Source organism: Asterias rubens, unplaced genomic scaffold, assembly GCF_902459465.1.
Source record: "Asterias rubens unplaced genomic scaffold, eAstRub1.3, whole genome shotgun sequence".
NCBI lineage: Eukaryota > Metazoa > Echinodermata > Asteroidea > Forcipulatida > Asteriidae > Asterias > Asterias rubens.
Genome location: NW_022985711.1, coordinates 132,851 through 157,577, shown reverse-complemented (window position 1 = coordinate 157,577; position 24,727 = coordinate 132,851). Strand labels below are relative to the sequence as shown.

The window sequence follows — 24,727 nt, the reverse complement described above, 5'->3', positions numbered from 1 at the left end:
GTAGAACAAAGAGCTTCTCCAGTAGCTTTTTCCCTCGTACATATCTCTTTGGAACTCCTTGCCTGGTGCATGTTTCCCTTCATCCTATGATCTGCCATCTTTTAAGAGGAATATAAATTCCTACCTTCAGCTCCACTGAGTTTCTGCATGTCTAGGTTTTCTTCCTTGTAGCCCTTTACCTAAAGTGGGTTTTAGCCTTGTTTTGGGCAAACTTGCATTAAAAAATAAAAAATAAACATCATGCAAAAGAAAGATTACATTTTTTCCTTTGTGCCTGAACTCTTCGAGTCGGGCTACGTCCCGTTTCCCAGGATCCTCGCTGTTCCCAAAAGTGCCGCCTTTTGTACATGTAACAGGTTTACCCTTACATTAGTCTGTTCCTATATTTCATAGTTGTTTGCCATCCGTGCTTTCGGAAATGGTGCTCGAAATGTTCCGGTAACCACAAGGACGGACTACCCTTAATAAGGCCTACTCCTGCCAACATTTCTAAACGTACCGTACAGTCACAAAATTCTCAATCCAGCTCTCCTTGTATAAACAGTCTTGGTGGTAACGTTTTGCCGCATATAAGCTGCAACATTCTGTTCAAATTATTTATTAGTTGACTAGTTTTATTTGACAAGCCGACAATACTTCAAACAGAATGGCAATGTATTTTTCTTCAATATTATTTCTTAAAAAAAAACATGGTACACGATTTCGACTTCCAAACATGAAAACCTGCCTATGGCTTGACTCGGAAACGAACGATCTAAAAACTCAAAGCAGTTTTCAGGAAATAATATTTTACAGATTTATGTAACGAGATAGATTTAAAAAAAAAATGGTTGTTTAAAGGCAGTGGACACTATTGGTAATTATTCAAAATAATTATTTATTAGCATAAAACCTTACTTGGTAACGAGTAATGGGGAGAGGTTGATGGTATAAAACATTGTGAGAAACGGTTCTCTCTGAAGTGACATAGTTTCGAGAAAGAAGTACTGTTCCACGAATTTGATTTCGAGACCTCAGATTTAGAACTTGAGGTCTCGAAATCAACCACGCACGCAACTTCGTGTGACAACGGTGTTTTTTCTTTCATTATTATCTCGCAACTTCGATGACCGATTGAACTCAAATTTTCACAGGTTAGTTATTTTATGCATATGTTGAGATACACCAACTGTGAAGGCTAGTCTTTGACAATTACCAATAGTGTCCACTGCCTTTAAGCCAGTTTTCAGGAAACATCAAGTAAACAGACGGGACGATAATTTGAATTATTGCGTCAATGAATCTAGATATTATGCTTCTTTCTTTCAATTTATGCAGAATCACCCGAGCGTTACTGAACGCAGATGTTTAAAATCTTTTAAAAATGAGAATTGATAATCGAGGACGTCACACCACCTGTCTGTCAAAAATGGAAATAATAATTAATTTAATATTCGCGCGTTAGGAAATTGAATTTGAATAAAAGATAAATCACAATTACATGCGAGTTAGATTTCCTGTGGCAGATTAAAGGCACTGGACACTATTGGTAATTACTCAAAATAATTGTTAGCATATAACACATTTTGAGAAACGGCTCCCTCTGAAGTAACTTAGTTTCGAGAAAGAAGCGATTTTCCACTTAGTCTAAAATATTTGAATTTGATTTCGAGACCTCAGAATTGGATTTTGAGGTCCCGAAATCATGCATAAAGCACACAACTTACTTCGTGTAACAACGGTGTTTTTTCTTTCATAATTATTAATTTGCAACTTCGACGACCAATTGAGTTCAAATTTTCACAGGTTTGTCATTATTTGTATGCATGTTGAGATACACGAAGTGAGAAGACTGATCTTGGACAAACACCCAAAGTGTCCAGTGTCTTTAAAAGGTAACAGGGATTTTGCTACCGAAGTCATCCGTCAAACAACAAGCGCCTAATAATTGCCACTGCTTTGCATAAGTGCCGTCAGTGTCGCCGGACCATATGTTGACTGGGCGTACCAGATAGAAAAAGAAAAAAAACGTTCAATGACACACATTAGTAAACACCCCTGCGTATCCAGTGTTGGGTATAGGCCTACGTACTTCCATATTAATCCGTTTTATGAAGTTATTTGAGTACAATGGCACCCCCAAAAAAGATTTTTGGCGGGTGTATGTAGCATAGTTCTCTAATTAAAAGTATTAGTTATAGTATCACTAAACAATTACATTTTTATTGTTTGTGTTAGCATGTTCTTTTATTCTCTCTTGAATATCTATGTGACATCGCCCATGGTATCAATTTCTTAACAACCCGGTTTCTGAAAATAGACAAAGCGGCATAAACACCCTCATTTTGCATAATAATTCAAAACGAAGTCACATGTACAAATCAGGGGCAGCTTCCAATTATTCCGTTTTTGAATTCAATGCAAAATTCTTAAACTGTATCCCTTTGGCTCTCAAATCTGTCGACAGCATTTTGAGTGCTGGTGCTCCGTTTTTGTCGTTGGGAGGCCGTTGTGGGACGTACGAGCGAAGACTAGACTTCGCTCGGCCCGAGCAAAAGACTAGACAAGGTCGACTATCCAGCTTAGAACAGTAGAGGGCGCAATAAAAAAGCTGATTGTTAGCGAAAGAGGGCGCTGTATATGTCGATGTAAAAAAAGGAATCTTCTAAATTTTTGCTCATAACACATCACAAAAATGGGGAAATCTTTCGCCAATTTCATGTGTAAAAAGTTCTTCCATCCTTCTTCGTTTGCTAATATAAAAAGGGTAAGTGGTCATCTTAATGGTATGAATTTCTTGAGTACTGTTTCACCTTATTTTGCTTGTGTAGGAACAACGTCAGCATGTGATCAATCAGCGTTGCAATATTATAAATAAACATGATAAAATCTTTCTTTATTTAATTTAATTACAAGTTAAGTACATTACCGTCACCACTGCACAATACACCGTCAACACCCTCATTAATTTAAGTGGAAATTCTCCAGTAGCCCATACCCATCCACAGTTTTACTAATCTCTATATGCCTCTTTCTTTTGTTGATTACAAATGTTATTGCCCCTTTTAAGTTTTTAATTTGAAGAAAGCGCTTTGTTTGCTTGATTGACCAACCATGGACCAACTAAGCGCCAACTAAGCTAATTAACGGCGGATAAATTGGTGGCGACGTGCAGAAAATTACCCTGATTGACTTTTGAGCATCACCGAGCGAGTGACGGATATACGCGCATAGGAAGCTATTTTGGATAACTTTCCGTATGGCGCCACCACTTTTTCACTAATTTTTACAAAAAGGGATATATCAATCAGGTAAATTAGATACTATATTATTTTATTTCGAATGAAAAAGTGGTGGCGCCATACGGAAACTTTTCCGCTATTTTTATTATTATATTCAAGTTTATTGGAGGTGTAGATGGTGTTACCATTTGAACTGATGTCAGTGTCGATGTAACTGTTCGTGTTGATGGTAATTCAATTAGAGTAACCCTTTTTTATTAACCATGTTAACTTTTCAATCGTAACCCTCCATACGCATGCGACTGTATAAAGGATCCACAACTTCCGGGATTCCAAACAAATTACAGGAAGTGACCAAAAACTGCTCCACAATCTATTTTTAATGATTAGGATGACCTCCGAACTTTTAGTTGTGATAACGTAACCCTCCTCCCGCCGTCAAGAAGAGGGTTACGTTATCGCAACTACCAAACTTTATACTCACAATCCACAATCGCATGTCAACATATGACCATACTATAACCAAAGGTGTACGTGTAATAATGTGAATATTTAAATTCCCAAAGTTACAAATGTTATTGTTATTCAAACAGTCATGACAGTGCCCTCTAACTTATACAGAGTGCGTTATTGTTAAATTATTTATAAATGTACAGGTTTGGCTAGCTGAGCAGCGGGTCGCTGAAGAGACGCAGAAACAGGATGAGCTTCGAGCTGAATATGAACGTGACCAAGATCACTACAACAACAGGTACGTAGGTAAACAACTTTGTGTGCTTTCAGATGCCTAATAAAAGGCTTGGTCAGGCCTGAAGTCTGTTATTATTTGAGTGAGAAATAACTTCTATGTCAAAAACACAATGTTTTATTATATTATATCATTAGAGCTTTCTATTGCTCGTAATACCCACATCACACCGAGCTCGTTCTCACTAGGTTCTGAAAAATGTAGTCTTGGTGCAAAACGTTTTTCAATTGTTCTCTTGATCGCGATCCCCCGCTCGCTTGCTCCCTCCTTGCCGGGCATCGTACTATTACTATCATCTTGCACCAAGAATACATTTTTCAGAATGTAGTGAGAACGAATTTGGTGTGACGGTGTATAACCATTAAGTTTTTATGCTAACAATTTATTTTGAGTAATAACCAACAGTGTCAGTGTCTTTAATGTTCTCGTTGGTTGTTATAATTCATTCTAAAGGCAGTTGATGGGAGATGAGAGAGTTAAGAATGGCCTAACCTTCATCTACGAGGCACCCAAGGCCTACCAGACGGAGCCTAGCGACCAAGGAAAGCTGGAATGGAAGAGAGATACACCCATGGAAGCTGAGCCTCCGACCATACTCCCTGGACTAAGCCAAGACACCGGGGCCGCTGTCAGGAAGGTCCGTTGTGTTAAGTGTCACGAGATGGGGCACATCAACACAGACAAAGAGGTATGCTGTAGCTATTGTATATTACACAATAACCCCCGGAAAGGGAGTTTACAAGGCGTGTTTTCCAGATACTGTTGTCCCTCTTTGTACTGGTAAAACAAATCATATCACAGCAGGTGGTGAAGGGGTGATTGGGGTTCGAACAATTAATCTACAACCACACAACATAACTGTTTCTCACTCTATGTTCATTCAGTGTCCAAGGTATGAAGCATCCGGAGATGAAGAAACCAAAGCCGAGACTGTCCATCAGGACCAACTCGTCGCAGAGATGCGGCGTGATGGCTACGCTTTCAAACAGAACGTCCTCGGTCGCAGCATACAAGACGAAACATACAATAAGGTAAAATGTTCATTTGTAGTGAAACATTTGTAGAGACGAGGGGGCATGGAAACAATGACCAGGGGCATGGAGGCAATGACCAGGGGCAAGGAGGCAATGACCAGGGGCTAATGCAATGACCAGGGGCATGAAGGAAATTACCAAGGGCACCGAGGCAATGACCAGGGGCATGGAGGTGATTGCCTCCGTAAAGTATTGGGCCTGTGACTGGTAACAAACTTTGTTCTTCTAAAAACCAACAGTGCTTTTTTCAAACTTGCTTACACGATTATCCTTACTTTATATTTTCACCAGCATCTTGTTGCAGAGGAGGATTCTGATGACGGCCCACCCCCAGAGGAGGCCTTCTTGAAATCCCTCACCAAGAAACAGAAGAAGAAACTCCTCAAGTAAGTCCCCACATCCCCAATCCACAAGCTTTCAGCCTAGATTTGGTAAAAGGGTGTCCAAATTTACTGGGAACTTAAAAACTGAGTGACCAAATTGTGCACTTACATTACATTTATATGTAAATGAAAGATAAAACATGGTGTCCAAAAGATACCCAGACACCCATGTAGCTATTAAACGCTATGCCAGTCGACAAACATTGATCCAAGGCTGTTCCAAAACATGAATAAAAAATATGTTCCTTTTGAGACCATTTCACCATTCTGTCCACAAATAATAATAATAATAAACGGTCCATTACTAATAATAATCTGTCGACAGTCAGTCGTTGCATTGGTACGTGGACATGTTTTTGGTGACAACAGGGCTTATTCTGAGTCTCGCATTCTCTACATTACAAGACTTCTTAATAGTAAATAGTAAACATACAACTCCTTACTTAGATCACTGTGAAATCTTGTCACCGATGTTGTCACCCAGTGACTAATCTAATCCCTTATTATTTCCTCTTACTTTTCTAAAGAAAACTGAACCGCTTAGAGAATAAACACTCTGGATCTGTACACAAAAAAAAGAAGAGCAAGAAACTGCGACGACGAAGCGACAGTTCGTCAGACGAAGAGCCCAGAAAGAAAAAACAGAAATCCAAGAAGCACAAGAGAGTCGATTCCAGCAGTGAAGACTCGTCAAGTGATGAGAGCTCAGATGGAAGACGTCGGAAGCAGTCGAGAACAAGACGACGTAGCAGCACCCCTGAGCGTTATGAAAGCAGACAAGGCAGCGAGAAGAGTAGACGAGATGACGAGAAGAGATCCGTTAAGAAGGAGGATGAGCGAAGGAGCCATTCCAGTCAGAAGCACAGCGATCACAGGCAGGCTGTAAAACAAGAACTGAGAGGTCCCGTCCGGGATGATGATAATGGCTACAGGAGAGGAAGCCATCAGCAGAGAAGGGACGATGAAGATGCAGGGATGCGCCACAGTCAAATGCGAGTCAAGAAGGAGCCGCAGAACAGCTCTAAAGGTGATACTTCAAGAGAGAAATCCGTTAGAGAGCGTAGTCAAAAGAAATCAAGTAGACGACACGGTAGCAGCTCATCAGATTCCGACAGCGATTCTGGGACTGAGAAACCAAGCAGGGGCAGAAATACCAAGAAGCACAGAGGAGACTCGAGTGATGATGATAGAAGAAGGGTCCATCAAGATCGTGATCATCGTAGGGAGGATTCTCATGGGGGTAGACGTGATGAGGAATACAGTAGCCAGAGCTCATCAAAACGTAGACGTCATGATACCAGAGACGAACCAAGGATCAAAGCAGAGAGAAGCAGTCGAGATGATCGGGGAGATGGGGATAGAGGAGGGCAACGTGTGAAGGAATATAGAGACAGACGATAGAAGGGAGCGGTGATGGATTGTACTTGTACATTTTGTTGGTTAACGTTTGAGTGATAAGGAGGTTGCTGTTAATTAGGGATTTTAGCCTCGTAGTAAAGAGGGGTGTGTTGAGAAACCCCATGCCAACATTATGCATAAAATATCAAACCTGTGAAAATTTGAGCTCAATTGGTCGTTGAAGTTGCGAGATAACTATGAGAAAGAAAAACAAACCTTGTCAAGCGAATTTGAGGTCTTGAAATCAAATTCGTGGAAAAACACTTCTTTCTCGAAAACTACTTCACTCTGAATGTTTTATACTATCAACCTCCTCCCAATACTCGTTACCAAGTAAGGTTCTGCGCTAATAATTATTTGGAGTAGTTACCAATAGTGTCCACTGCCTTTAAAGATAGGTGGGATTTGGCCTTGCCACAATTTTCTGTACCTTCCACTTGACCCTTTATAGTCTATAACTGGCAATAAATGGCTTGTATCGAAACGCTCATACAGGCCGCAAACGACTGAATGACCTGACCTCTGCCCAACAAATTTCAATGGTCATGAAATGAAAAATCTCTTTAATATAATTTTTCAGACACAATTTTTCAAGAAAACTTGGTTAAAAAAAGTCAACAATAAAATCATGTCTGGGGGGTGGTAGAGTGATGATAAGTACTAAAATGAATGCACAAGCAGATATTTTCTGCTAACCTGTGGAATACGCTTGACTAGGTTCTGAAATCCCTGCTTTTGTAAGCGCAGATTCTTTGCTTACAGTAAACAGCCATGAAATTGGTCCCTGCAGTCCTCAAGATTACAACAAAATGATCCAAGCACAATTTCTATTATAAAAACAAAATGCAATTAAGTTTATTTGAGTTTTGAATGACATGATATTATACACAAAGCGTACATACCTCAGATAAAAACAAAACATTTGTACAAAATAGTAGCAAAGAAAACGGTGATTTAATCATAAGTTGAGCATAAGTTAGTTTTTGGTTTTAATATGTACAGATTCTTAAACATGTGTTTTTAATAATGTACTGTTACGCACATCAGTGTAAGAATAAAACCAGAGTAGGTTTGTTTTTGGGGTTTTTTCCTTCCATAGGACTTTGGGATAATAATACACTTGATGTATACGTACAGTAGATGAACTAAAGTCTGTTTTCTCAATAGCAATTAAATGTATGGCCAATGTGCTTAAAATCATTTGCAATGTAGTTACTAGTGATTTTACTCTTGATGGAACTTTTAACAAGAAATCCTAGGAGTGTCGTGGCCGAGTGGATAAGAGCACCGAACTCAAGCTCTGGTGTTTTCTGTTCAGCAGAGTGTGGGTTCGAATCCTGGCCGTGACACTTGTGTCCCTGAGCAAGATACTTAACTATAATTGCTTCTCTCCACCCAGGGGTAAATGGGTACCTGTGAGGGCAGAGATGGTTCTTGTGATCGATTTAGCCGAGTAGCGCATATTAATGTTGCACAAGGCTGTATACTCTCCACCAGGGAGCTGAGATGGTTTAAGAAGTTAAATGAGGCCCAGTGATCAGGGTTAATAATGCGAAGTGCTTTGGGCCGCCCTCCGGGTGTGAAAAGCGCTATATAAAAACGGATTATTATTATTATTATTATTATTATTATTAGGACTTTAGTGAGTGATGCATTAACGTCATAATGCCGCAATCTTAGAGGTAAAATGATAATGAAATAATGGAAGCATTCACATTTGAACACACAGTACACATGATTGGCCTGGGAACAAACCTCCATGTGACCTCTAGGCGAGGCGACTTTACTCAAATGACGTCATGTGCATGAGGTCTATAGACCCCTTGAACACCATAATTTTGGGAGTGAAAATCGTGCACAAATTATTTGATGATCAAAATGATGGAAACGGTAAACGCGCATTGTTCAGAGATGCATTCAGCATTTTGTAAGGGCTTCTATAGAAATCAGTAGACCCCCTTTGCATATCACTACCAGGTACGCTTCCTTCTAGGTAACCCACATTTTGCTGCCACGGAAAAGCCATCGTTCAATGATTTGCCTCCTTTTGTCGTTAGAATGGCGCTTTTTGAGAGTATGCGAGGTACGCGCCAACAGGGCACTATCATACTTAATAGCAATCAGGATAAATCTCATTCATAATTCATATTACTTATCAATAATCCCAAACTCTCTAATCTTATTGAAGAAGAACCTCTCCAGTGTATTGGCACCTTTAACATACTCTGTATCGGCTGCATTATAGGCTCGACAATTACTGAAGATCCGTTGCATATCTGCAATGAACAACTTCTTGGAGCAGTAGTACTTGTTCTTCAGTCGCTCAGTCATCGTCTTCAAATCTATAACACGTCAGTAAAAAAAAAACATTCAGCCTTAAAAAAAGACTCTGCTAGGGTCGAAACGTCAGGCCATTAATTTTTTTTTGCATTTAAAAAACACACAAACAGATAGTTGTAAGAGTTTTCCAAACAATATTTAAAAGCAAAGTACACCCCGGAAAAATAGGGGGCGCCAAACATAGGGCTAGACAGCTCAGTTGGTAGAGGACCAGCATGTTAACTTGGACGTCACAAGTTCAAGTCCTACTTTAGTAAATTTTCCTTCGTTAAACAAAATTTTAATAATTTTGTGTGGAACATGGCCATAGAGAAGACAACTCACCCATGGGGTACTTGATGTGGTCGTAATAGTCTGGTGCTTCCAAGGCTTCTACAGGCTTCAGGAATGGCCAGGCACTTGTGTGATTCTAATATGAAAAGAAACCAAAGGAATCATGTGGTGTGGATACAGGGGACCAGAGCATTCTGACTAACCATTCATTGTGTGTGTTTGATTAGCTTCTCTGGGTCGACCCCACGGTGCTCATTTGGGTGAGCCCCTGACAAGAGCTAATCGAACGATCACACTCGCCCTCTCATTGTGACGTCATGCACCTTGGGTCAGCCCCAAGTGACCCGTTCCACAAGCAGGGCACTTGGGACTGACCCAGGTGAGCCCCTGGAATGATGTCAAAGCTATTCCAACGTACCGTGAGCAGACCGGGGTCGACCCAGGAAAGCTAATCGAACACACCCAAAACTACATTCCTTGAGCACTAGGCGCCAAGGAAATTTTTTATAAAGTTTTGTCCATGTTCATCCTCCATACCTAAGCATGTTTGAAAAGTTCAGATCTCCTTCGATTTCATAAATAGGTCTTCTTTTCTCTGTTTGTCCACAGGCTCATTACTACATGTTTTAGCTTATCAAATCTGCCTCCAAACTGTTCCTTTGCTTTGACTGTATAAAACCTAAAACTACTCTGTTCTGTTATAACATTGTATAATTATCAATTCTGCAATGCTATTTTTTTGACAGTATGGACCCTTTGTAATACACGCAGCGTACACACATGTGCCTATCCTGGGTGTCATTTTGGGTGTCAAAATCGATTATCGTATACAAACAAGAGAGTTGACACCCAAAGGAGCACATTCGTTACTGTGTAAGAAATCAATAGCTCCCCCTTGCTTAATGCTACAGGTCACTAAGGTCACGCGCACATTTTTACGCACAGAGAACAACTATTGTCCAATGATCTGCCTCCTTTTTGAGTGTGTGACGTCATATGCAATGGGTCTATAGAAATACTTGTGAATTGAATGGGAAACTTTAGACTATCTGCCAATCACCAAGAGAGGGCGCTCTTCACCAGGTAATGTCAACAACTTAGGAATAGGAGAAGCATGAGTGACGGTCACTGACAGCAAATACCTTGTGTTTTGCGTGTTTTTGATTTTGTATTTTAGATTTAGCCAAACTGTATTTTGTTTTTCATAACACATTGCCAGCATAAACCAAACTGTTATGGAACAGGATGTACTGGACACGAGTTCTCCAAGGATAACAAGCAGTGTGCATGAGTTTTTGGGAGTGTTTCTTCTAGGGTAATTAGCAAAAATTCCAAAATGCTGACCTACCAAAAATTGAGAAGAAATCTGAAGTTTAGTTGTATGACAATGTATCTGATTTCATTTTCAAGAGGCTGAGAGACTTCTAAATTTTTTTTGAGTATTTTTGAATTTTTAGCATTTACCATTGTTTGCTATAGGAGTGTGCACCCTTACCTGGTAGGTCTGCTGCCCTCTAGTGGCAGAGCTTTCAAAAAGTCTCCCATTGAATCTGCATATCATTTTACCTTGGTTGCAGTCAGGACAGTCTTGAAGAGTTGGTAGACTTGCTCCTCACTCATATTACAGAGCTTCGTTGGCGGAGGTTTCTCTTTTGGCGGTCTCCATCCTGCCTCAACTGTGAAAAGAAGAACAAAATTATATTCCTCTAGAACAAGTAATAACAATAACTAATAATAATAATTCGCATTTCACAATACCCGTATCAATGCGCTTTACATTAGTGCCATGGTCATAGGGCAAATAACATCCCTTTTTCAACGTTTCTCAGCTCCCATGGGAGTATACAACCTGTGCGACAATTATCTGCGCTACTTGGCTAAACCAATCACAAGAACCATCTCTGCCCTCACAGGTACCCATTTATACCCCTGGGTGGAGAGAAGCAATAACACAAGTGTCACGACCGGGATTCGAACCTACACTCTGGTGGCTTAGCACCAGAACTTGAATTTGATGCTCTTAACAACTCGGCCACAACACTCTACACTCTTGCACCGACATCACATGCAGCCAGTCTGCCATTTTGGGCTCAAATTTTACACTGGACCATCAGCCCAGTGATTTCGGTGACGAGCAAAAAGGCTCTGGACTAAACAAGTCCGGTGTTTTTTTCTTTTCTTTTTTCGTCAATATCTTTGTCTAAAGAGAATGATGATAAAATAATGAGTCTCACAAATATCTTTAATTATGCTTCGTCTTTTGACAGGGCAAGGGCACAAAGGCATTATCTCCCTGGTAAAGGGCACCCTATGAGGAAATTGTAAATTTCTACTGGAGCATTTCAAGGGCACCAATGCAATGACCAGGGGACACAGAGGCAATTGCCTTTGTTGCCTTCATGAAGTATCAGGCCTGTCTCCAAGCAGACGTTTTACATAATGTCAGGAATGATAATAGTATAATGGAAAGACTCTCACCCAGTCCAGGAATACTCTCCAGGGGTATCTGTCGCACCCCTTCCTTGAAGCAGGTCAGCCCGGGGAAGACTTTCCGAACCTCTTCCTGTTTCCTCGCAATTAGCTTCTTGACAATCTACACACAAACGGTTAAAAAAACAAATCAATGACTAGAGTGAGTGTTATTGTTTGAAGCTTTTCATGGTGTGGATAAATAGGAAGAAACTAAAATTAAATAGTAAACTTGCAGGTACAACCATTTGTAGGTCTCTCATGTGGGAGTTTCTCCTGAAGATGTCAGAGTGCTGTTCGAAACCTCGAGACCACACCGGCTCTTCTAAGAGCCAACACTCCCACGTTTAAGAGATTAATACAAGATTGTACCCGCAAGTTTGCTATTTATGTATAGTTTCTTCCTATATTGTTTGTATGGGAGAGAGGGCAGCTTGGTGTCAACATCCCTTGTGGGAGGTTGACCAAATCCTCTTTTGGGAAGATCATCTAAACAGGGTGTCATTGCGGAGTGGATAAGAGCACCGAACTCAAGCTCTGGTGCTTCTGTTCAGCAGAGTGTGGGTTCGAATCCCGGTCATGACACTTGTATCCCCGAGCAGGACACTTAACTATAATTGCTTCTCTCCACCCAGGGGTAAATGGGATTTCTGTGAGGGCAGAGATGGTTCTTGTGATTGGTTTAACGGATTAGCACATATAATTGTCGCACAGGCTGTATACTCCCTAGGGAGTTTAGATGGTTAAGGAATGATTTAAGGCCCAGTGACCGGGGGTAATGAGATTTGAGATACCCTCGGGTGTGAAAAGCGCTATATAATAACGGTCTTTTATTATTATTATTAAACAAACAAACAAACCAAAGAGGAACAGAGCTTGACCGAGTTAGACTTCATGAGGCGAGTAGTGTCAGATGCTGAACGGAGGCTCAAACGGCCAGGCCTTGAAATGCCTCGACAACTTCAAATAAAACGCACCTCTTTCTGCCGCCGGATGATCTGGGAGAACTCTGTATGCGGGATGCGAGGATTGAGCTGACAGCCCATCAGTGTAGCGCCCTCATAGTCCTTGATGTAGCCGACATACGCAGATTTAGACAGCTTTATTTCCTTTGAAAAACCCTGCGAGAAATATCAATTGGGAGAGACAGTTTAAAGAATATTTCTGCAGCTAAAGATTGCATAAGGCCAAATAATAAAAAAAATTATGTCTTGTTGAAAAAGGAAGGATGAGGTTTTTTCTTTCTTTTTTCTCTCTTCAAAATGGCTTTTTTTTTCCAAATTAATTTGTTTGCTTTTGCTTTCTTGCACATGTGTACTACTTATTACTAGGCACTCTTACACGATGAACACATAACTTCAACGCTTGCAGAGTAAGCAAAGCATGATGATCTCAAACCCAGAATTCTAAGGTAAGCAACTCTATAAAAATGGGCGCAGTCATCAAACCTACCTGTTTCTTGAAGTAGCCGATAGCATACTCATCAGCGAAGGTCAAAAAGTGTAAGACTCCATGTTTGATGTGGTAGTCCTTCAGATGGTTCATCAAGTGGGTACCGTAACCTTTGACCTGCTCGTTAGAGGTCACAGCACAGAAGACGATCTCGGTGAAGCCCTGGGTCGGGAACATACGGAAGCAGATTCCACCGATGACCCGTCCGTCCTTGACGAGGGCGAGGGTTTTGTGCTTGGTGTCAAACACCAACCTAAAGACAGTCAAGAATAAGATAAGTAGTTAGTTTGTCAAGAGGGTCTCGAAGGTCAAATTGAGTTTATGTGATGCCCTTGAGTGCGTGTTGGCGACCCTAACCAGAGCCCAACCGACTCAACAAGTCGGTTACCGGGTGGTCTGACCAGCATCGTCACCGCGCTCAACCCAACACGCGAAAACGCTCAACGATGACAATGTTTTTGGTTGGGGTCGCCAAAACGCACTCAAACTTTTCCATGGAAGTGGGGGAAAGGTTTACAAGCAGTGTTGTAGCCACAGTGGGCGGTGCTGGGTGGGCCTGCCCAAGACTCGAAATTTGTACCCAGCACTCTGAGCAAAATACATTGTGCTGCCCAGCACAGATTTCAAAGTGATGTCAACTGTCATTGATCTGAGACACAGCTGATGAGAAGGAGCATCAAATGTTGCAGAGAAAGAACACAGTCAAAAGGCCAATCAACTTAATATCGATGGCTCCCCAAAACATGAACAGTTTGGAAGCCTGGCATCATGCCTACCTGGAGCTTGCACTTCAGCAATGATAGCCCCATAATTAAACATGAATCATTTTGTTGATCCTTCACCCTTGGTGGACTTGATTTCTTGCCCGCCACCAAATTGGTCTAGCTACAAGCATGGGCCCAATTTCATAGCGCTCCTTCACGGTAAGCAAATTTTCGTGCTTACTGTAGCAGAAAAGTTTGCTACGGTGCAAGCGTATTTCACAGGTTAGCAGACAAATTTGGCGGCCATATTGCGCGTTTACGTTGGTTTGCATTTTGACGTCATATATTTTCGTGCGGTAAGCACTGGAAGGGTAGCATGCCTTTTTGTGTGCTTACGGTTAGCAGCACTATGAAATAGAAATTGAACAGTAAGCACAAAATCAGCCGCTAAGCAGCGCTTTGAAATTGGGCCCAAGTTACAAGACTCAATTTTTATGCTACCAGGATATCAAAAGCTACCCTACCTTGTGATGTATTCCTTAGGCATCCTTGGTAGCTGATGGGAGAAGACGTTCTGAAGTCCGATCAGCCAAATCAGCGTCTGGCGAGATGGATTTCGTGTGATGGAATTCCCGATGACGTGGAACTCAATAACGCCACGGCGTTCTTCATTGCGGGCCGCCTCATCCCGGGCAGCATGTGCAGAAAACAGACTACTCTGTGAGTTGATAATGAGTAGAACAATGGACCTCAATTGAACATCTTGTGTAATGGATACCCATACAAATATTCTTATTACTATTTTACTTTAGTGTACATAAATACTTTACATTGAGCACTTCTGCAATGGCTTACCTCAGGGCCAACCATCGCAGCAGGATCCGTGATCGTCGATAACACCTCACTCACAACTTTCATTGGAATATCGTCTGAGAAGAAAGTAACCAAACACTTGAATCTACATGAAGATATTTCTTGATTGCAGTAATGGGCACATCTTTCAACTTGAGACCTTGGGTTTTAAGGTACTAAGCAGAACCTATCTGAAAATCATAACATTTACTAATCACATTTTTTCAATCTTTGAGGATTTTTCGACATATTTTTATTGATTTTAATTTCAACGAGTACACTTCAAACAAAATAACTGAGCAGGATGCTTTATACTACCATTAAGATATTTATAAAAAGTAGGCTTTAGAATAAACACTAACCAATTTTGTTTAGGGTCATTTCCAAAGTATAACCAAACCTTTAAACGACCAGGCAGTTCACCTGTGTGGACCCCGGTTCGATACCCAGACCGGAGTCTTGCTTGTGAATTTGGGTTTTAACTGCATGGGTTTTCCTCCCACATCTAAAACTGAAACTTGTTCTTTGTCTTCTATAAAAAAAGTTGATGTGATGTTTCCATTAGGATGCTTTGGCGACTATATAATTCTGATTCAGATTAGGATTGTGATTACAAGTTTCATGTTTTACCTTCTAAGAGTCGTTGTCTCTTGGCATCTTCGATCGTCTCCGAGTCATCACTCTTCCTCTTCTCAGCCACTTTATTAAAATAAGAAATAATTCAATTTGATTCAAGGAGGCATACTGTAGCAATTGCCTTGGTGCCCTCTGCAAGGTTCATTTACATAGTCCTCATAGAGATGCTCCTCCAAGAGCGAAGTCCAAAGCCTGCTGTAGGCAAATACCAACTTGGTTTTACAGTAGCAAGCCCCGAAATAACCCGCGGCACCCCCAGTAATTGACTTGGTGTCCCGTGCAAAGTTCAATTACAGGGCGAGTTTGATTAGCTTCCCGGGTCAACCCGGCCGTTCTCATCCAGGTGAACGATCACATTCACCCTCTCGTGGTCAGCCCCAAGTGACCCGTTCCACAAGCAGGGCACTGGGGGTTGACCTGGGTGTGCCCCTGGAATGACGTAAAAGCTATTCGAACATACCAGGCGCAGACCGGGGTCGACCCAGAAAAGTTGATCGAACGTACCACATTTTCCTCATACAGGTGCCTCTCACCCTTCAAGACCAAAGTTCAAGGTCTGCTGTAGACACAAAATTAGTTTTTGATGCAGAATGGCCAGCATTATAAAAAGCTCCATTAAAGAAACAGGCTCAAATAATTATCATTTTCGTCTGGCAACTTGCACCTGTTATCTCTATGTAATTCCTTTTGAAACAGTGAACTTAATTACCAGTAGGGCAGATTGGCCAGCATTACGGAAAAGCTCCATTAAAGAAACAGGCTAAAAATGAAACATCATTTTCGTCTCGCAACTCACACCTGTTATCTCTATGTAATTCCTTTTCAAAAAGTGGACTTAATTACCAGTAGGGCTGCTGACAGCTATAGGCAAATCAACTGCTAAGTTAAATGACCCAAATAACTTAAAGTAAACACACTTGCTCTCTGAAGAGAATGTGTACAACTTAAAAATTCTTTAATGGAGCTTTGCCCATTATGAGAGCCACTGCTCAACATGTTACAGACCTGCCGACATTCGTATCCCAGAAATAGGGACAAATGTGAACCAACTTTTTTTTGTAGCACGAGGAGAACATCGGAGACTGTGTACTTTACTATTTTGGGGGTCAAACTTTGGATTGCATTTTTTTGTTTACTAGCCCACTTGCAACATGTTATTGCCGACAACAAAGTTTGAAACTAGGATCCAAATTTTAGGAGGTATTTTAATACTAGTAATACCTTTTTCGACTACAGGTTCCTCTTCCTCAGAGTCGCCCACTTTGACGGCCTTCTTGCTGTTGACCAACCCAGGGCTGAGGTTAAAGGAGGTACTGTTATCGGCCAACGTCGCCGTTGAAGCCGCGGTGGCTGAGATGGTGATGCGACCCATGGTTGGTACCGTGCTCGCTGCTGTTGGGACTGAGGTTGCCAAAGGGCTCGCTGTGGAGTTTATTATAAGGGACATAAAGCAAATTGAACAGAATTCATATTCTCATACCAAAGGCTGAAGATTGTACGTGGTTTGCAGAAGTAACGTTAAAAAAGCTGCATGTAAAACAATAATAAAACAATAATGTACTGCAGGACTTGCATCATAAGGTTGTGGGTTCAAATCCCTCAGCTAACTGCTGATTTCACAATGACTAGAATAAATATTGTCGTCTAGTTAATGAATCACAATTTTCTTGATTTGTGTAATTCATTGTCATAGACGTTAAACCAATGTTTGTGAAAGAGATTGGCTGTTGCCAGCTTGGTGTTTATATCCCTTGTGGGAGTTTGCCGAGTTCCCTTGATTGGAAGATCATTCAAACAAATAATAAACAGGATTTATAAAATGCAGAAATCAGCCGAAAAAGAAAGCAAAAACCAAAATAGGAAAAACCATATTTACAATAGACCTTTTCGCAAATACCCAAATGTGCAAGAGCCAACTGTTTAATGAGGTGCATGCTGGTCTTAGCTAGACCAGCATGCACCTCATTCCACGCCTAACGCGTGCGTAATGAGTATTTGCGTTAAGGTCTATGGCAGCCAAAGACCATACCATTGTCTGGTGTAGGTGGGTCTGGAAGAGGCACACAAGTACTACCAGGCATAGGTGAGAAGTCAGGGTCCCAGATTGGTGAACTAGGTCCATAGACTTCCTCTTCCAGCATTGAAAGAAACCTGGAACAAATTTATAAGAATTCAGCTGCATGGACACACCAGATGTACAGCTTTACATCCCATCTGAAGGATGAAGCAATATTGGTTAAGTGTCTTAATTCAGGACACAAGTGTCACAATGGGGACTTGAACCCACACTCTTCTGATCAGAAACACCAGAGCTTGAGTTCGGTGCTCAAATCTGGCCTGGGTGACTAGTGAAGTTTACTACTCAACTAGCCGCGCCTCAAATAGTCACGGTGTAACATTCATGCTGAAAGGATTGAATAATTGTGTCACTAATGTCTAATTGTGATTTTTAGTAATAAATTTTGTTGTCTTGAATTTTTCGAACCCACACGTTGCTGACCATAGCATGAGTTTGGTGCTCTTATCCGCTAGGCCATGACACGCCAAAGAACAGTGCGTACTAACCTTGGGAAGTGAGTAAGCACCAGGGTTCGTTTCTCAGGCGGCATCTTGTCCTTCTCCGCTCTGAACTTGTCCAGAAGTTGCCGCCTCATGACGGTGAAGACTGAACGCAGGAGCGATCGACCGAAGATGTGCGTTGTCTCGTAGCGTGGGAGACTATCGCAGAATGCTGGGACGTGGCAATAACACAACCACCTTAAAAATGACCAGAAGCAAGGTTGGTATAGTGGCGTCTCCGAGACCCTAGGGGGACACTATGTGAATTTGGTTTTCAGTCCCTACGCGACTGCGTGGGTTTTCCCTGGAATAATTCTCTGGGGTTTTCCTCCCACATCTAAAACTTAAATTTCTTCATCATCTATTCTTTTCGATTGGTTCTAATTAGAGCGCTGAGAATATTTATCCAGATCCAGATCCAGAAGTGAACAAAATAGTTATACACACATTAAAGCTATGTAGAACGCTAACTTGCCCTATATTTTTTAGGACACGTTGGTGCAGGCTTGATGTTTTTTTTAAAGGGCACCAAGGCATTTTCTTTTTGTTAATGGGCACCAACATGGGGGTCAACATGGGGGTAGAAAGCTCAGTCAGTAGAGCGTGTGAAAGTTCATCCAAAGGTAGATGGTTCAAACTTCGCACTAGTCTGAAACAAAGATTGTCTTTGTTCAACCCCAAATAATTTTATACTTTACCCAGTCAGTTACCCTTTTGGTTTATCATTTGAAATACATAAAATAAGTGAAGTAATTGCAGATTTATAAAGTTGTGGTCGAAAGGTCAAACTGCACCAACCTTGTGTAGTTGACCTTGTAAGCAGCTACATCGTCTGTCTGGGCTCGCTGCTTCCTAACGGTTGGTGTTTCTAGCTTCCAATGGTTGAGACAATGAAGGAACATCTTTGCCAGGTCGTACATCGTCTGCCAGTCCTTCTGAGGTAAATGCCCAAATTTGTACACCACAAAATTTGTGACCCCCTGGTAAGAATCGAGTCAAAAAGAAGTTTGTTCTTATTTTTCTCTTTAAAACTGAGGGACCTGGGAGGTATACATTCGGTGTTATCACTCTCTACATTAATGGTTATGTGACTGGCAGAAAAACGTGTGTAAACCGTATTTTTTATGCTTCTTTGTTGACTTAATATATTCATTTATTCACACATCAAACCCCGGACCAAGAGCCGCCAGCGGTGGCTTTATTTTCAAACTTATCAATTCGGGTCATTCTATACTTTGATATATTATCGGGAGAAACACATCTGACAACTTCATATTCTTTCTCCGCCAGATTATATGAAGAAAGCCCGGAGGCCAGAGAACTAAGAGAATCGTTTCCACATTAACATTTTTCAATTAAACCAGTCACAGTTAATAACAACTTAAGGTTAGAAGCCTACAGCAGCTTCCGATAGTAAAAAGCATTTTGAGAGGCATTTTACTTCCAATAATGTGGTGACTCGGTTTTTATGGCCCAAAACCTTTATCTGTGGCAGTAACGCTTTACAGATTGGTATTCAAATTACGGATTATTCTTCCTGCCCGGACATGATTGCTCTGGATTTCTGGCGATATATCTCAAAAAAGCGAAAAGGTTCGGCGATATATCTCAAAAAAGCGAAAAGGACAAAATGCAAAAACATTTTTTAATGAAATACACACAATGAACGTAGGTCTGTTGTCCCAAGATGCATTGGTGTGAATGTTGGGGGAAGCTGTCGTTCGATTAGCTCACGACAGGGGCCCACTTTGATGCATAGACTGGGGTCAACTCAGGGAAGCTAATTAAACACACCCAATGTTTTAAATGGACATAGTTAAAGCAATATGACACACACACATCCTTTTAAATAGTGAAAGACTTGCCTTGTTTATGCTTGGCTTCTCAAATGGTGGACTTCCAAGTGGACCCTCTACCGACGGCTTGCTCATCTGTAGGATGCATTTTCTCAGGAGCTTTTCAAAATAAAACAATGTAAAACACTGAATAAAAACGAAAGTGAAACTCCAGAATGATAAAACCTAGAAATGACCTAGAAGCAGGGTCTGAATTTCAAGAGAATCTCATGGCATGACCTGGGCCCAATTTAATAAAACAAGTAAGCACAAAATTTGCTTAGCATGAAATTTCCAACCCAATTTCCGACCAAATTTCTGTGTGATTTTCAGGATAAGCAAACAACAGCTGAATACCAGTAACAAGCAATATGCAACAAAAAGAAATTTAGTTGGTAATCCTGTTTTTATCAAGTAAGAAATTTCATGTTTTAAAAGCAAATTTTTGTGCTTGCATGTTTTATGAAATTGGGCCCTGATGCTTTGTTTTAAAGGCATTTTGTCCTTAACAGGGTTCACTGGGATGTGTGTCTAGGTGACACAGGGGAGGAGAGGGCTGCGACCGAGCCCCGAGTTGGTGTGGGATAGACTACACCCTCCCATCACATCGCATGGCATGAAGAAATTGAAAGTTTCTTTTGGTACATTGAATGGACACCAAAGCAATGACCGGTGAGTTGGCCAGGCTGTGTGTGAAAGGAAAACAAGAACATCTTGCACCGAGACTACAACGCGCATGAACGAATCCGGAAACTAGGCGTATCAGGTTTTTTTGTTGTGTCTGTTTTTCTTTGTGTTGTGTTTTGTTTTTGTTTTGTTTTTGGTTTTACTGCGCCTTGAACACCCAGCAGGGTGGATATGTGCGCATTGTAAGTCTTATTATTATTATTATTATTATTATCAGTCATAACAATGCAACACAAGGACGTCGTACATACAGAAAGCGGAAGCGGATAAGTTTTACTGAGTTTCTTACTTTATTACGCCTTTTAAAGGCAGTGGACACTATTGGTAATTACTCAAAATAATTATTAGCATAAAACCTTTCTTGGTGACGAGTAATGGGGAGAGGTTGATGGTATAAAACATTGTGAGAAACGGCTCCCTCTGAAGTGCCATAGTTTTCGAGAAAGAAGTAATTTTCCACGAACTTGATTTCGAGACCTAAGATTTAGAACTTGAGGTCTCGAAATCAACCATCTAAACGCACACAACTTCGTGTGGCAAGGGTGTTTTTTTCTTTCATTATTATTTCGCAACTTTGATGACCGATGGAGCTCAAATTTTCACAGGTTAGTTATTTTATGCATATGTTCAGATACACCATCTGTGAAGGCTAGTCTTTGACAATTACCCAATAGTGTCCACTGCCTTTAACCAGAAAGGCATTTATGACTGGGAATAAAAGAGTAGTGACCTTGGGTTGTTGCAGTGTGGTAAAGGCCTTTGCCTTCCCACACGGCAAGGACCATGCCAGTTTTAAACGGCCGTCGTCACTACCCTTTTATTCCCTTATTTAAACCTGTCCCCAGAGAGTTTTAAAACCGTGACCTACAATGTAAGGATAATCAACTCACCTTGAAAAGGTAGAAGTAGACCTGTTTGGTATCCGCATCCTCTTCTTTATGCACGCAGAGGAAGAGGTTCTCCACATCTACAACGATGCCAAGGAGGCGATTTATCTCCTCCTCCGGTACATTCTCCAGATGGGAAACATGAGCGGCTGAAGAGATGTAAACAAAACGTGTACAAGTAAATAGTTGCATTCATCATAACCCCCCATCTCCCATCTAACAAGTTCATTGTACATCAAGTTCATTGTTCATTTCATTGAGCAGCTGAAGAGATGTAAACAAAACGTGTACAAGTAAATAGATGCGTTAATCGTAACCCCCCATCTCCCATCTAACAAGTTCATTGTACATCAAGTTCATTGTTCATTTCATTGGGCAGCTGAAGAGATGTAAACAAAACGTGTACAAGTAAATAGATGCGTTAATCGTAACCCCCCATCTCCCATCTAACAAGTTCATTGTACATCAAGTTCATTGTTCATTTCATTGAGCGGCTGAAGAGATGTACACAAAACGTGTACAAGTAAATAGATGCGTTAATCGTAACCCCCCATCTCCCATCTAACAAGTTCATTGTACATCAAGTTCATTGTTCATTTCATCGTGCGGCTGAAGAGATGTAAACAAAATGTGTACAAGTAAATAGTTGCATTCATCATAACCTCCCATCTAACAAGTTCAATGTACATCAAGTTCATTGTTCATTTCATTGAGCAGCTGAAGAGATGTAAACAAAACGTGTACAAGTAAATAGATGCGTTAATCGTAACCCCCCATCTCCCATCTAACAAGTTCATTGTACATCAAGTTCATTGTTCATTTCATTGAGCGGCTGAAGAGATGTACACAAAATGTGTACAAGTTAATAGTTGCATTAATCATAACCTCCCATCTAACAAGTTCATTGTACATCAAGTTCATTGTTCATTTCATTGAGCGGCTGAAGAGATGTACACAAAACGTGTACAAGTAAATAGTTGCGATAATCGTAACCCCCCATCTCCCATCTAACAAGTTCATTGTACATCAAGTTCATTGTTCATTTCATTGAGCGGCTGAAGAGATGTACACAAAACGTGTACAAGTAAATAGTTGCGATAATCGTAACCCCCCATCTCCCATCTAACAAATTCATTGTACATCAAGTTCATTGTTCATTTCATTGAGCGGCTGAAGAGATGTACACAAAACGTGTACAAGTAAATAGTTGCGATAATCGTAACCCCCCATCTAACAAGTTCATTGTACATCAAGTTCATTGTTCATTTTATACAATTTTGTCGCAGTTTTAGGAGCCATCCAAAGTTTTCACGTTTACAAAGTTATACAATCATAGGGGGTCTGAGACCAAGTTCAAAGGTGAAAGACAAACATTTTATTGATAGTACAAAACAAGGAGTGAGTCCTGCATGATGCATACGGCAATATACAATTGTTGCACGCTACATATGTCAGGGTCCATGGCCAAGCCGAGAGTGCCATTTGCCACCAACGGTGTACAAAACCCATGGACCCCAGTCACAGCATGCAACAATTGTTTTGTTATACCTAAACATAGTTTTTCGATCCTCTTCTCGAAGTTCTGTTTTCATCTTCAAACATTATTACGATTGAGTATTTTATAAATAAAAACAATTCTTCACTGTTCCCCTGACTGAGCCATTGGGTGTTTCATACACAGCGCTGGAAATCAACCAATGTTTGGAACGATCAAGGTGATGTACAACGGTGCACTTCACTTTTCATGTTACCCGACCCCGAGCCATGTAACATGCGTTTTTGTTGCACGTCACATGATTGGTTCTTGACCAATCAAACTTCACAGTGGAGGATTTTTATGGATTTGGGAAAGCCCACTGTAGACACCTACCAAGCTGGTGGCTGCAGCTCCTGCAGGGATCAGACAGACTGGCAAGAGGTGTGGCAATGTCTAGACGGCTTGGCTGTGTAGGCGTAGGGGGTGGATTGGGATTCTTCCACCCATTGCACTTGCAAGAATCATCAGCCTGCAAAAAATTCACACAACAAACAATGTTGTTCAACTTTAAAAAAAAAACCTTACAGTTACACCTCTATTTATGATATGAAGCAGTAGTTACTAAGGATAACTTTCCTTATGGCGCCACCACTTTTCACTCATTTTTACAAAAAGGGATATCATATATCAATCAGGTAAATTAGATACTATATTATTTTATTTCGAATGAAAAAGTGGTGGCGCCATACGGAAACTTTTCCGTTACCCCAAGGCAAGAGGAACTTGAGTTTAAGACCACCAACAATGTTATGTCGGAAATAGGCGATTATTCATGCAACAATGCACTGTAGAAAACAATAACAAAAACTGTATAATAATTATTATTAAAAAAAATCCGAACCTTGCATGACGAGTAGATGCCCAATTTCTCCAGTTTCTTCGTCTTCGGATAATTTCTGACTTGGGTTTTTCTTTGAGCGATTCTCTGAAGGTTCATGGGTCGACTGATTTCACCTGGATTGATGTGAGTCGCTGAAGAACGTCGCTGGGTCACCAACTCCGCAGCCGGAGGAGTGGATTCTGGAACTGGGGCAGTCGCCATTTTGCTGCAGCAGACAAAAGGTGTCTAAAACACATTCGACACAAGGTACTTGCGCGTTAACATCAACCTTGTTCCCAGGGATTGTCGAGCAGTAAGAGGATGAGCGCTCTGTACTATTGTAAATAATGGTTGGAAATGGGGACGATGTTGCGTTGACAAAGCTCATAAAAAAAACATAGAACGCATGCGGTTCAGTATTTTATAGTATGGTAACCATATACTTTGCATGTAATTGATGAGAGGTAGGTGTTGAAGTACTGACTAGCCAAAACTCGGACATTAAATTTGTCAAAAATTTCTGCAAAATTTGTCGGGTAAGTGCAAACTGCAAATAAACTGGACTGAGTGACAGGAATTTGTTGTTGATATGTCAAATTAAAAGTGCTGTTTGTTATCTTTGCTTCAGCGTAAATTTGCTTGAAAGCTTACGTTTCATATTAGGCCTAGGCCTAGGGCCTTTCTCAAACCACATAAATGAGGGCGCTATGCTGGTTTAACGGTACCTGGTCTAATTTGGTTATCAACCTACGCGCAACAGACCAATCATAAAGCTTGGTTATTAACTTACGCGCAACAGACCAATCATAAAGCAGCAGTTGTCCACACGTAAGAGGGCGGTATTTAACACCGCCGTTAATTTTTCACCTGCAAACAAAATACCACCGTTAAA

The 24,727-nt window shown here is 40.9% G+C and overlaps 2 protein-coding genes across 2 annotated transcripts; one reads left to right on the top strand and one right to left on the bottom strand.

The window, feature by feature from the left end:
- The first annotated feature begins 2,608 nt into the window (after positions 1 to 2,608).
- Positions 2,609 to 6,983, top strand: LOC117305993 (corepressor interacting with RBPJ 1-like). Its single transcript, XM_033790847.1, has 6 exons — positions 2,609 to 2,746; positions 3,878 to 3,972; positions 4,423 to 4,657; positions 4,854 to 5,000; positions 5,295 to 5,389; positions 5,914 to 6,983. The coding sequence occupies exons 1-6, from the start codon at positions 2,675 to 2,677 to the stop codon at positions 6,785 to 6,787; spliced, it is 1,518 nt and encodes a 505-aa protein (XP_033646738.1). The 5' UTR covers positions 2,609 to 2,674; the 3' UTR covers positions 6,788 to 6,983.
- A 1,274-nt stretch (positions 6,984 to 8,257) lies between these two features.
- LOC117306010 (histone acetyltransferase KAT2A-like) lies at positions 8,258 to 24,057 on the bottom strand. The gene is made up of 17 exons (XM_033790863.1): positions 23,857 to 24,057; positions 23,349 to 23,484; positions 21,482 to 21,627; positions 19,935 to 20,024; positions 18,868 to 19,049; positions 18,076 to 18,267; positions 17,540 to 17,661; positions 16,732 to 16,932; positions 15,505 to 15,573; positions 14,878 to 14,951; positions 14,547 to 14,740; positions 13,319 to 13,571; positions 12,844 to 12,987; positions 11,876 to 11,990; positions 10,964 to 11,073; positions 9,449 to 9,533; positions 8,258 to 9,126 (listed from the first exon to the last, which is right to left on the bottom strand). The coding sequence occupies exons 1-17, from the start codon at positions 24,055 to 24,057 to the stop codon at positions 8,933 to 8,935; spliced, it is 2,508 nt and encodes an 835-aa protein (XP_033646754.1). The 3' UTR covers positions 8,258 to 8,932.
- Between the last annotated feature and the right edge of the window lie 670 nt (positions 24,058 to 24,727).